The sequence below is a fragment of the Polypterus senegalus genome, chromosome 1 (genome assembly GCF_016835505.1).
Source record: "Polypterus senegalus isolate Bchr_013 chromosome 1, ASM1683550v1, whole genome shotgun sequence".
NCBI lineage: Eukaryota > Metazoa > Chordata > Cladistia > Polypteriformes > Polypteridae > Polypterus > Polypterus senegalus.
The window spans coordinates 205,654,726-205,668,977 of NC_053154.1; the positions used below are offsets into that span (position 1 = coordinate 205,654,726).

Here is a 14,252-nt window from a genome sequence, read left to right on the forward strand (position 1 = left end):
CTCTCTCCATCTCTTCTGATGAAGTTGTTGTTGCTGATGATGTGTAGCTGTTGCTCCTTTTAGAGGCAGATTGTTACATCCTAAGCCCTCCCTGAGTTCTGACAGATAACCGGAAGTAAATCTGAAGAATTACAGAACACTCTAAGGAAATTCACACTTAAAGAATCACACTTCTCGTGTTATGATTTAGGATAAAAATACAGAAAAACAGCCAAAGGCCAATTATATTTAAAAAGGCCAGAAGCCAAAAACTCAGAAGGCCCAAAAAGGTGGAGAGGAACCAATAAAATCTCTGGCCAAAATAACAAAGACTATAAATTAATATTATATAATATTTCAACTAATTTATTAAATTAAATAAAGCATATACAACAAGCAACCAAAGAATAATACATTCCATAAGAAATGGAAAAAACATTTGTTAATTCCAAAATCAGATACTTTTCATGGTCGCAGCCAAATTGTTGGAGCTAACAGCGTTGATTGCTAGTCCTTGATAAAGTTATTTGTGACATCAGCCTGATGACATTTTAAATGACATTTTAAATGATGGACATGCAGTATTACTGGTGTCTAAGGTTTGGATTCACAGACTTGCAGTTCTAGGGAAATGGATATTTACTTTAAGACTTGTTTGAGTAAATGTTGAACTGAGCAATTGGTTTTGTGTGATTTTCTGGTTTTGATTTTGCCTGTTTTCTATTTTTTCTCTTTTCATGACCTCAAACAATACGCTACTTATCTCCCAAACAGGTTTATCTCTTGTATCACAGCACTGACCACATTTGCCTATTCTGGTCATAACCATCTTATTTTACTCTCTCTCTGTCCCTTTCTGTTCTGATGAAGTTGTTGTTGGCTAGGTAGGGAATTTTTATGATTTGGAAAGCAACAACAGGAACTTAGTGTAGAAATAAGAAATTGATTATCATAATATGGTTTTAGTTGATTTTCAAAAAATACTGGAGTTACAAGAAGAGTACCACACTGTTTTATGGATTTAAATCTCCAGGTCTACTATGCATTCAAAGAGTACAAAACAGAAAACATATTAGATATGGCTAAGGAAGAGATTTCATTAATACAAGACATTTTATTTTGTTTTAAAGACCAACTGCAATGAAAACCTTTGTTAGCCAAACTGTAATGTTTTCTTTAATATTAATTTTAGAAGCCATTACTATCAATGCGATAATTTCATAAATTACCAAAGCATTGTTATCATCAGTCATTGTATTAGTCAACAAAAAAGCACAAGAGTGTGCTTCCCCTCACCAATTATTACATTGTTTTATCTTTCTAGCTGAAACCTTCAACCATGATGCTCATGATGAACACACTCAGTGAGAAAAGCTCTTCTGAAAGTGAATCAACAAGTCAAGATCGAGTGCATGCCAATATTTTTCAGGGATTAGTCAACTTTTCACAGATTACCAAGTCTGAGGATCACTCATCTTCAGATAACCTCTCAACATGGAAGCAAACCACAATGTTGTTAGCAGAAGACTTGAAACAAAAGCATTTCCTTCTGCCTAAAATAACTAATCTCATGCAAAACAAATCAGAAACCACACAGGAAGCAACAGATGATCAAGAAGAAAATGTAAAGTCTGGCTCAGACGAGACTATACAGATGAGTTGTGACCAAGAATTGACTAGTTCACAAACAAATATTTTTGAAATCTCTCAGAAGATGCAAATCCCACTATGCTCAGAAAGCAGATTAGATACCAAAGTGGATTTAACACCCAACAGAGGTATTGAAATGAATTTCCTCTTACAAGATGTTTCAAAACCAGAAAAGGGTGCAGAAACCAAAATAAATAGTACTCATGGAAGTGAAGTTGTACTACAAGACAGCCATAAGGAAAAAAGAAATCTTTTAACTAAACCATCCACTGAAGCCTTATATTCTTATCCTTTTCCTTCAATAAAGGATACTAGATTTGAAATCACCACAGACTCATGGTCTGGAGTTGAATATTTGACAGTGGTGGAATCTACAGTTGTAGACTCTCACCTGGAAGCAAGTACTACAAATGAACCTACCATAGAGTTACAGCCTGTGATTAAAAATGAGATGATAGCCAAAGATAATTTTCTTCAGCAGTCTGAAGTGCATTTTAAACAAGAAGCCACACTTTTGTCTACTGTAAATGAAAAAATGATTGAAGGTAGTATTATTCAATACCATGCATCTGGAAATGAAAGTAGTGTAACTGTTAAGCAAGATGAACTTGAATCAGCTGTGAAACTGAAGAGTGCAACTGAGCCTGAGGTCTTTAGCAACACCATCATAACACTGCAAGATCTTTCACAGTGTTTCATGGAACATGTGACTCCAGCTGAAGATTCAGTTGAGCTTGTGTCCATGGTTGTGTCTGAAATGACATATGATTTGCATGCTGGAGATTTTGCCTCACAGGCTTTGCAGTGTGAATCAATGAAAGCTTTAATGGAAGAGGAGTCCAAGACTCATTTGGAACTGGAAATTAATTCAGAATCTGAATTGTCTTTGGAATGTAAAACGGCAATTGAAATTGTGTCCACTTCAGAGTCAGAGTCCAGTTTGGACTATGAGACTGCAGCTGAATCTGAGATAATAGATGAATGTGTCTGGGAACACAAACCCTATTTGCCACAGCACACCATGTTAGACCTTTCTATACATCATGCCACTGATCCTGACTCTGGTCCTGTTTATGACAGCAACCTAAAATATGAAACTGCTCAACATCATCAGTTCCAGTCCTTTGCTGAATCTGAGAGTATCATACAGTATAATCCTGCTTTAGTCTGTAACAAGGCCTTTGGACATAAACTTGAGCCTGCCCTGGGGCCTGAAGCCTTTATTGAACATGGGGCCCCTTCAGATTTACCGATTCCTCTGCTGGAAGATAATACTTCTAATGAATATTCTGAAAATGTTAAAACATATGCTAACATGGAAATACCTCCAAAGAAAGAATCTGCTGCGGAATCTCAGAAAGCTGTCAAATACCAGGGGAGTTCTGATCAAATGCATGAAGTTGAATCTGAGACTTTTTTGTATGAACTGGACATAAACCGTGAAACAGTGATCAGGGTTGTATCTGAAATTAAACTAGAATCTCAGATTGAAGAGCCAAATGAATCAAGCTCTCCTTCTGCTTTTGAATCTACAGTCTCACAGGTTGGAGATTTTCTGTCAGTGAGTGATTCAGCTAGTGAAAGCAACTTGATAGTGAAATATGATTTCCCAAACGAATGTGACTCTAATATGGAACACATAATCTCTGATGGATTCCCAACTTTTTCAGAATCGCATTTCATTGTTGAATATGACAAGTCAATGGAAATAGAACCTGCATCAGGACTTCAGTCTTGTGTAGAATGTGAGGCTCTCGTTAACTCTGAACCTGTTTTGGATTCTCAGTTTATCATGGAGAGTGTGATGAGTTCTTCACATGAACCTACTCAGCTTATTCCAGAGACCTCCATCAAATATGAAATTGCATCAGAATCTCAGTTTGTCCAGTCAGAAGACATCTGTACTGAATCTGATCATAATCCTGAGTCTCAACTTTTTTTGGAAAGTGAAACTGTTTCTGAACCCACTACATTTTTTGAATCTCTGTCAGATGACTTTATTGTAGAATCTAATAGCCCAGTCAAACCTGAAGCTGCATTGCAGTCACAGATGTTTCAAGAAGAAGATAAGACTCACATTAACAAAGACAAAGCTCTGCTCTGTCACACGGTTGTAGAATGTCATACAAGCCCTGAGTCAGAGCTTCATTCTACTCTTGAATGTGAGACTTTATTTAAATCAGACACAGCTGTAGGCTCTGAAACTGTTCTGGAACACTACACCTCTGAAAGTCAGACCACTCCTGAATATGAATGCCTGTTGGAAAATGAATGTTCAAGCACTTCAGAATCTCTCTCATTTCTGGAATGTGATGTTCACAGCAATAATAAGATTGCTTTACAATCCGAGTTTGCAGTCGAATTTGAAAATTTGGTTAGATCTAAAGATGCTTCTCAATACCAGTCATCTTTACAAATTGAAGATCCCACCAATCCTAAAAAGGCTTTAGTTTCTGAATTGGTTCTGGATTGTGACACCAATCCTAAAGCTGAAATTACTCCAGAATGTCATCCTACTCTTAAGCGTGAAATTTCCATCAAACCGGAACTTACTTTCAGCTCTCAGTCATTTCCAGACTACAACATGACTGTAGGTGAAATGACCCCAGAGTCTCAGAATATATTGGAAGGAGAAACTACTAGCAACTCCACAGGCCTTTACAATTACAAATTCACTGAAATTGCTTCAGAATTGTTTCTAGAGACCTCAATACATCCAAATGAATCAGAATCCCCAACTCTTCTTGAAAGCAAGATATTTACTAAACATGAAACTGCTTTAGAATGTGACAGCAGCCATGAAACAGCAGATGAAAGTGAATTACAATTAACATTTCCATGTGAAACTGCAACCCAACCAGAAAGTACCTTAAGATCTCCATTTGTTCTTGACTGTAACACTACTGAATTGGAAACTGAAATCATTATTGAATCTACAGCCACTGCTGAATCTCAGGATTTTTTGAAATGTGAGCTCACCATTATGCAGAAACTTGCTTCACAATCTGAGGATATTAATGAATCTGAGCACCCAGTCAAACCTGAAAGTGTATCACAGTCTCAATTTCCTTTAGAAAATAAAACTATCAGCAAAAAAGAAACTACTGTATTATCTAATTTCAGTCTTGAATGTGACACCAGTCAAGAACATGCAGTTGTTCCAGAATATCAATCTATTCTTGAGTGTGAAACTCCAGTCAACTTAAAAACTGCTTTTGACTCTCAATTTATTCCAGATTCTAATACTGAAGAACCTGAAAATATTCTAGAATCTCAGAGTCAATTAGAAATTGAAACAATTACTGAGTCCATAGGCACTTCTGAATCTGAGGCTTTTCTGAAATGTGAAGTCATCTTTGATAATAAACATGCTTCAGAATTTGAGATGTTTGTAGAATCTGAGAACCTACTCAAACAAGAACTCCAAGAATTTGTTGAAAGCAAAGAAACTATTCAATCCATAACTTCTTCTGAATGTCAGGCTCTACTCAAATATGAGGTTCCCTTTGATAACACACACTCTTCACAAAGTAAGCTTAGTTTAGAATCTGAGAAGTCAGTTCAATTTGAGACTGAATCAAAATCCCACACAATTTTAGAAACTAAGCCTCCACTGAAAGCAGAAATTGCTGTAGTATCTCATTTGGACCCAGAATGTGACACCAGCCTAGAAGTTCCAGCTGATCCACAATATGAATCTATTCTTGTACATGACACTCCACATAACTTTGAAACTGCTTTAGAGTCGCAATTTGTTCCCGACTCTAATGCCATAGAATCCAAAACCACTCCAGAAAATCGGCATCAGTTAGAAATTGAAACTAATGCTGAGTCAACAGGAACTATCAAATCTGAGGCTTTTCTGAATTATGAGGCCACCTTTGATAGTAAATGTACTTCAGAATTTGAATTTTTTTTGGAAACCGAAAACCTTTACAAACCTGAAGATTCATCACACTCTCAATTTGTTTTACAAAGTAAAGCAATCACCAAAGAAGAAATTGTTTCAGTCTCTCATTTGGATACAGAATGTAGCACAAGCTATGAAGCTGAAATCACTCTGGGCTTTCAATCTACTCTTGAATGTCAGGCTCAAATCACATCAGAAACTCCTGTAGACTCCAAATCCACCATGGACTGTAACACAACTGAATCTGAAACCAATGTAGAATGCCAGAAGTGTTTGGAAAGTGAAATTATGGTTGAATCTACAATTACTTCTGATTCTCAGGATGTACTCAAATGTGAAGCTCCCATCAATAATAAACTCTCTTCACAAAGTGAGTACAGTGTGGAATCTGAGAAGTCAGATCAATTAGAAGCTGCATCGAAATCTCATACAAATTTAGAAACTAAGCCTCCACTGAAAGCAGAAATTGCTGTAGTATGTAATTTGGATCTAGAATATGACACCAGCCTAGAAGTGCCAGCTGATCCACAATATAAATCTATTCTTGTACATGACACTCCACCTAACTTTGAAACTGCTTTAGAGTCTCAATTTTTTCCAGACTCTAATGCCATAGAATCCAAAACCACTCCAGAAACTCAGCACCAATTAGGAATTGAACCTAATACTGAGTCAATAGGAGCTTCCAAATCTGAGGCTTTTCTGAATTATGAGGCCACCTTTGATAGTAAATGTACTTCAGAATTTGAGGATTTTTTGGAAACTGAAAATCTTTTCAAACCTGAAGATTCATCACAGTCTCAGTCTGTTTTACAAAGTAATGCAATCACCAAAGAAGAAACTGTTTCAGTCTCTCATTTGGATACAGAATGTAGCACAAGCTATGAAGCTGAAATCACTCTGGGCTTTCAATCTACTCTTGAATGTCAGGCTCAAATCACATCAGAAACTCCTGTAGACTCCAAATCCACCATGGACTGTAACACAACTGAATCTGAAACCACTGTAGAATGCCAGAAGTGGTTGGAAAGTGAAAATACGGTTGAATTTACAATTTCTTCTGATTCTCAAGCAGTACTCAAATGTGAGGCTTCTATCAATAATAAACTCTCTTCACAAAGTGAGTACAGTGTGGAATCTGACAAGTCAGATCAATTTGAGGTTGCATCAAAATCTCAGACAATTTTAGAAAATAAGTCTTCAATCAAAGCGGAAACTGCTTTAGTATCTCATTTGGATCCAGAATGTGACACCAGCCTAGATGCCGTAATTCCTCCAGAATATCAATCTATTCTTGCGTGTGAGAATTTAGTCAACTTGGAAACTACTTTTGACTCTTGGTTAGTTCCACATTCTAATGCCATAGAATCTGAAGCCATGCAAGAATCTCAGAGTCCATTGGAAATTGAAAGTATTACTGAATCTACAGGAACTTTTGAAACTGAGACTTTTATGAAATATGGAGTTACCATTAATAATAAAATTGCTTCAAAATCTGAAGTTTTTATGGACTCTGAGAACCAGGCCAAACTTGAAGGTCTGTCACAGTCTCAGTCTCAATTAGAAAATAAAACTATCATAAAAGAAGAAACTTGTTTAGTCTTTCGTTTGAATCCAGAATGGGTCACCAGTCCTGAATCTGAAATTCCACCAGACTTGCAATCTACCCTTGAGTGTCAGATGACTCTGATCACATTAGAAACACCTGCAGACTCCAACTCTGTCCTGGACATTCACACCACTGAATCTGAAAGCACTGCAGAACTTCAGCAACTATTGGGAAATGAAAATATTGTTGAATCAACAACTACATCTGAAGTTCCCATCAATAATATAGTTTCTTCACAAAGTGAGCTCAGTGTAGAATTTGAGATGTCAGATCAGTTTGAGACCACATCAAAATCTCAGATAATTTTAGAAAGTAAGCCTCCAGTCAAAGCAGAAACTGCTTTAGCATCTCCTTTGGATCTAGAATATGACACCAGCCTAGAACCTGCAGTTGCTTCAGAATATCGATCTATTCTTGAGTGTGAGACTCCAGTCAATCAAACTGTTTTTGATTCTCAGTTTGTTTCAGACTGCCATGCCATAGAGGTTGAACCCATTCCAGAATATCAGCATCAATCAGAAGTTGAAACTATTACTGAGTCTACAGGCACTTCTGAATATGAGGCTTTTCTGACATGTGAGATCAGCACTGATAATAAACTTGCTTCAGAATCTGAGGCTTTTGTGCAGTCTGAGATCCTGGTCAAACCTGAAGATTCGTCTCAATCTCTTTTAGAAAATAAAAATATCACAAAAGAAAAAGCTGGTTTAGTCTCTCATTTGGATCCAGAAAGTGACCCTAGGCCCAAAGCTGAAATAACTTCAGAATTTAAGTCTACTCTTGATTATGAGACTCTGTTGAAGCCTGAAATATCTCTTGACTCGGAATCTGTTCTAGACTGTAACCTCACCGAATATGACACTAGATACAAATGTCTGCTAGAGAGTGATACCATTACTGAAACCACAAACACTTCTCAAATTAAGTCTTTCCTGAAATTTGAATTATATTCCAGCCATAAAATAACACCAAAGCTTCAGTTTCCTTTAAAGATGGAGAACTGTGTAGCTTCAGAAATGGACTCAGAATCTCAGTATCTTCTGGAAAATAAAATACTTACTGAAAACGAAACCACTGTAGACTCTCTATTTGTCCCAATTGATGACACCAGTACTGCATCTGAAGTCAATTCTGATTCTCAGTTTCTGTTAGAAAGTGAAACCCCTACTGATTGCATTAGCCTTTCCAAGACTGAGCCTCATGAAGAAAGTGATGTCCATGTACTTAATAAACCAGCTTCACAAGCCGAGGGTATTTTGAAATCTGAAATACTGGTCAAAACTGAAGCTACATCACAATCTCAATCTCTATTAGAAAGTAATACTACCATCAAACCAGAATGTAATTTACTATCTCAGGTGACACTGGAATGTGACACAACCGAACCTGATGTCATTCCAGAATCAGAGCATCTGTTGGAAACTGATACTACTTCTGAGTCCACAACCTCTTATGTATCTCAGGTTTTTCTGAAATGTGGTCTCCCCATTAATAATAGGTCCATTTCACAATCTGAGGTTATTATGGAATCTAAGAACCTTGTCAAATCTGAAGCTGAAACACAGACTCCATCTCTCCTTGACAGTAAGACATACATTAGACCAGAAACTGTTTTTGTCACACCTTTGGATCCAGAACCTGACAAAAGTCTTGATACCGAAATATTTTCAGAATGTCAATGTTCTATTGAACATAACAGTTCTGACAAATCAGAAACTACTGACAACTGTGAATCTGTTTTGAAATGTAGCACCACTATATCTGAATCCCCACCCAAGTCTCATTGCCTGATGGAAAGCAAATCTGTTTCTGAATCTATAATCAGTTCTGAATGTCAAGATATTGTGACATATGAAACACCCAATAATGATGAACCTGCTTCAAAATTTAAGATTGTTGTGGAATCTGAGAACCTTGTCAAAGCAGAAGCTCCTTTACAGCCTCAATCTCGCTTTCTTTTAGAAAGTAAAAATCTAGAATATGGGAACAGGAGTGAATCGGAAGTCACTGAAACCATTCCAGAACCTCGCCTTCTGCTAAAGAGTGAAGATTTTGTAAAATACATAAGCAATTTGGAATCTCAGTCTTTTCTAAAATGCAAAGACAACCTCGTTAACAAAGCATCTTCATCATCTCTACTTACTATGGAAGCTTTGAACCCTCTTAAACCAGGTGATGCATCAGAGTCTCATTCAATTCTTGAAAGTAAGCCTCTCATTAAACCAGAAACCACCATCCTCTCTTCTTTCATTCTAGAATGTGACACCAGCCCTAAAGCTGAAGTCAATCCAGTATTTCAATCTACTCTTGAATGTCAGATTCCAATGAAAATGAAAATTGCTTCAGGTGCACAAGCTCTTCAGGCCAGCAGCACCATGAGATCTGAAACTTCTCAGACTCTATTAAAAAATGAAAGCACTGCTGAATCAACAACCACTTCTGAATTGGAGGATCACTGATAAATTTTCTTCAAATTCTAAGTTTACAGTAGAATGTGAGAATCAAATCATACCTGAAGTTACATTACAACCTCAGATGCTTTTAAAAAATAAGACTCCTATCAAAGTCAAAACTGCTTTATTTTCTCATTTGCATCTAGAATGCAACACCAGCCTTGAAGCTGAAATTACGCCAACATTTCAATCTACTCTTGAACATGCAACTCCTGTGAAACCAGAAACTGCGCTTTAGTAACACTGAGTCTGGATCCATTCTAGAGTCTCAGCATCAATTTAAAACTCAAGCACATCTGTTCAGAAAGTGAAACTACTAAGAAACAAGAAATAGATTTATTTATCCAATTGGTTCTTGAATGTGACACCACTCTTGAAACAAAAAAAACACTCCAGAATGTCAGACTACTCTTAAATGTAAGACTTCAGTTGATCCAGCAGCATCTTTAAGTCATAATTTGGTTTCAGATTCTAACCAGTCAGGAATATCAGCATCTGTTAGAAGAAGAAGGTTCTGAGTCTAAGTCTTTTGAGAAAAGCCTGGAAAAGGAAAGTATTTCTAAATCTACACCCACTTCTCAATCTTAGGCCATTCTAGAATGTGATATCAATGTTAATCAAAAACTTACTTCACAATCTGAGTCCACTAGCTCAGAATATGAATTACCTACAGAACTTCCTGCTTCTCTTGAGGGATCAAACCTGAGACTGCTACAGCCACTCAGACACTTTTGAAATGTAACTCCCCTGAATCTGTAAGCACTCTGGGACCTCAAGATGTAAAACTTTGAATGTTCATCCATGAAATTGCTTATAATCTCAGTGTTCTCAAAAATGTAAAAACCCTAAGCCACTTCCATTTCATGATTTTCATCTGTTCTTGAGTGTGGCAGCCTCATAAATCCTGAAACTATTTTGATTCTCAGCAATAATAAGTACTCACCCTAAAGTCACAAATGAATCTCAACATTTATTCAAAGCAAAACTAATACTGAATCCTCAACCACTGCAGAATCCATTATTTTTCTGAAATTTGAAGTCTGTATCAGAAATGAAAACAGTTTCCCCTAGAATTTAAAGAGATGTAGTCAAACCAGAAGTGGTATCTGAATTTGTTTTTTGTATCATACCTAGTGAAGTGTTTTAAACAGGAACCTGAAACCAATACTTAATCTAAAAAACAATCAATTTGTCAACTTGATCTGGAATATGAGGCTCCTAGCAAACCAGGCATGGATTTAGATTTTCAGTCTGTTCTGGACTGTGAGCCTATTGAGTTTGAAATTGAATCTACTATAGTACATTGGGACAATTACAGAATCTATGAGTTGCTCTGCATCTAAGCTTTTTTTCTCCAACATGAGGCTTATGTTATTCATAAAACTTGCTTTCTTACTTATCTCTGTTATGCGAGACATTAATTAAACTGCATCGCGCTGAGCCTATTTGTCTGAAATATTCTGAAATTTCTATTTTTAAGTTACTTTTGAGTTTTAATTTGTTTTACAGCGTGGAAATCCCAGAAACAGATGACATATGTGATCCATCCTTCAACAAGAGACACTTATTATGTCCAGTAACATTTAGTAAAACTCCAGAAATCCACACTTTCAAGAAACCTAATAACCAAAAAGCAAACTCTACTGTGTCAGAGATCAAGATGGTATTTGAAGGACATATTTTATTAGAGTATTTCTCATTTCTAGCTAAAAGTTAGAATGAACCGTTTCCTAAACAAAACTCATGAAATGGACACAGTCAATCAACAACCTACAAGTACATTCTCTTCTTGGACCTGTTCTTTTATAACTTAACAAAGATGTCAGAATAATGACCAATTTCAGTTGTCAGAAATCCATGCATCATATTTTGACTCTCAGTGACAGGCAAACTGTTACCTTCTGTCACCCAATCCTCATCTTAAAATGGTGGGTGACTAAGACAAAAAAAGACTTCTCCTCTTACTAAACCTTCTACAGATGTGACTGAGGACACACACTTACAGGATATCAAATTAATTCTAAAACCTTCATATCTGAGCTCCATCTTAGTTTGGAAATGCAGTATTTGTCTTCTGTATAACACAATCCCATTGTTATTGATGCATTTTACTGTTTGTTCTTATCTATTATTTATATATGATAAGTCACATAAAAGCTTATGAAAATATGCAAAAACTTAACAGCAAATATGTCCATCCATCCATTCATTTTCTAAACTCACTTAATCCAAGTTTAGGGTCCGCAGGGACCAAGAAATCAGGTGCAAGACAGGAACCAAACCTAAGCTGGCTTTAGGGTTCCCAAGCATGTGTTTAGAAGAGGGATTCTTAAACTTTTTTGTTGCGACCCAATCTTGCCCTTTTTAATGTCTTTGAGAAGCACTCCTAGTTGAATGCTGGAAGGGGGCAGGGTTCATTGGAGAATCATGGACAATCATCAAAGGAGTGGGAAATTGAGGACGATCATCTGAACAATGTTGATTGCTTAATCAACTTGCAGCAAACTATCCGTGCCCCATTACTATTAAATACAACACAACGCGAGCAACCTGCAACCAACTCATATTTTAAGTAATGCTGGTTTAGAGATGAAAGAAAAAAAAGTAGAAGCCCTGAAGAAAAGCTTGCACTGGGATGAAGGAACTCCACATAGACTTTGATTGGGCCAAGCTTTAAACCCAGACTCCTGAAGCTGTCAGGTAGTAGAGCTAACCGCTGCACCAATACATATGTAATTGAGCCACCTCCCATTACACATATTGCGCCTCGGCTGTTGTTTTCTCTACACTACTCTTTGTAATTTAAAGTCATTTTGAGAATTCTTTTCTGCACTTTTGGTCTGTTGCGTTTCTTTCAAAATAATATAAGACATTTCTGATATCTTCTTTCCTAATGTATAAACCACATATTCTCAATACAGCCTTTAAGCATGACTTAAATTACCTGTCTCAATTCTTACAAGATTTTTTTTAATATAGGATTTCTAGTAAAGTACAGTTACGTGACTCTATTTTTGTAGCTCTGGAGAAGGGATATATTAACGTTGAAGAACACAGGAATATCAAAAAATGACTGAACACTAATAAGAAAATAGCACACCTAAAAATCCATTTTTATTTAAAAACATATGCAGGAGAGGCTTATCAATGGACGTTTTCGTTCCAAAACAGAATGGCACTGTGGTTAGCACTGCCGGATCACTGATGCACTTTCATAAATTCAAATCCCTAATTGTTTTTGTGAACCTTTCATGTTTGTTCCATATCTGAGAGAGCTTTGCTCCTCATCTTTAAATGCATCCATATTCGGTTCATTACTGGTTCTAAAGTGGCCCTGTGTAAGTGTGAGTGTGTGTGTGTGTATGAAGAGGCCATGTTGTGTTTAATGCTGTCAAGTTACAGCTCTTATTTATTATTGTGCTGTATGCCCCTTCTGGCAGTGGCAGCAGCTTCTTTCTGTACTCTATGCCTTCTTCAGCTTACCTTTCATTGTCTTCATCTGCCTCATTAAATCATGCATGTTGATTTCATATAGCATCTATCACAGAGTAATCTATCATAAAGCACTTTACAAAGTACCCTAGTACAATATCACCTAATATATAATACATTAGAAGGAAACCATCTTTAAAGAGTGTATACAAGTAAACATGATTTAATGCCAGTGGATTAACTGTAAGAAAATACCACAAAATATTAACAGCACCTATACAGCCAGTACAGCAAAGTCGGTTTCAGGTGGAAGTGATTCAAATGATGTTTTAAGTGTGATCTTAATCTGAATCATGTATGGACCCAGTAGAGACATCTAGTGAGTGGTGACCACAAAGATAAGTAAGTGTTGCACAATTAGACTTAGGAGTAGTGAGAAAGCCACTGTCAGATGACAGATAATGTATGTAGTTTGAATGAACACAAGTGACCATTAGTGGGTAAATTATCCATACATTATCTTTACATTCTCAAACCCACATAATCCATTACAAGGTTACAGGGAAAAAGAGTCTATCCAAAAATAATGGATGCAAGAAGAAACCAGCTATTTATGGGGTGCCAGTGGGTTTCAAAAGATTATATGTTGTAAGGTTTTACATAGAAAAGGGAATTTTGAAAGTGGCCAGAAGTTAGTCAAAATGAAAGAGAAAAGGTTTGGCTTCTTCAGGAAAGGGACGAGTTTTACAGGCTTCAACGCAGAAGGCTCTGAGCTGATTATTGAAAAGGAGTAAATTGTATGTGTGAAGGCAGTAATGCTTGTGGAAAACGTTTGAACTTGTGAATGTCAACAGCATTCGGAGGCAGAGCAGATAATGTCTTTCTGAAAAGAGACAGAAGGCAAGACTTAAACAAATGATTCTGGTTCCATTTTATATATTCATTTATCTATATGTTTAACCTTTTTATGGAATTGTCTCAGTCGCCTTTTTATGTGTTAGCTTTTTGTATGAGCACCGCTATTTCATGCCTCAGGTTTTCATTGGCGCCTCCATTGTTTGTGTCTGGTCTCTAAGATGCTAAGTGGTTGCTAGGCATGTAATGCACATGTGACTGAAGATATCACTCAGTCAACCAACCTAACTACTACTGCTGGAGCCAATCCCAGCCAACACAAGGGTGCAAGGCAGGAACAAATCCCCGAGTAGGTGCCAGCCAA

The 14,252-nt window shown here is 36.8% G+C and overlaps 1 protein-coding gene across 1 annotated transcript in view; it reads left to right on the top strand.

Moving 5' to 3' along the window:
* The window catches only part of LOC120538325, a 148,791-nt gene extending 134,539 nt beyond the window's left edge, over positions 1-14,252 (top strand). The window contains exon 8 of the mRNA XM_039767789.1: positions 1,304-14,252. Coding sequence (XP_039623723.1) covers positions 1,304-9,607 — 8,304 coding nt within the window. The 3' untranslated portion in view covers positions 9,608-14,252. The remainder of the gene's footprint in view (positions 1-1,303) is intronic.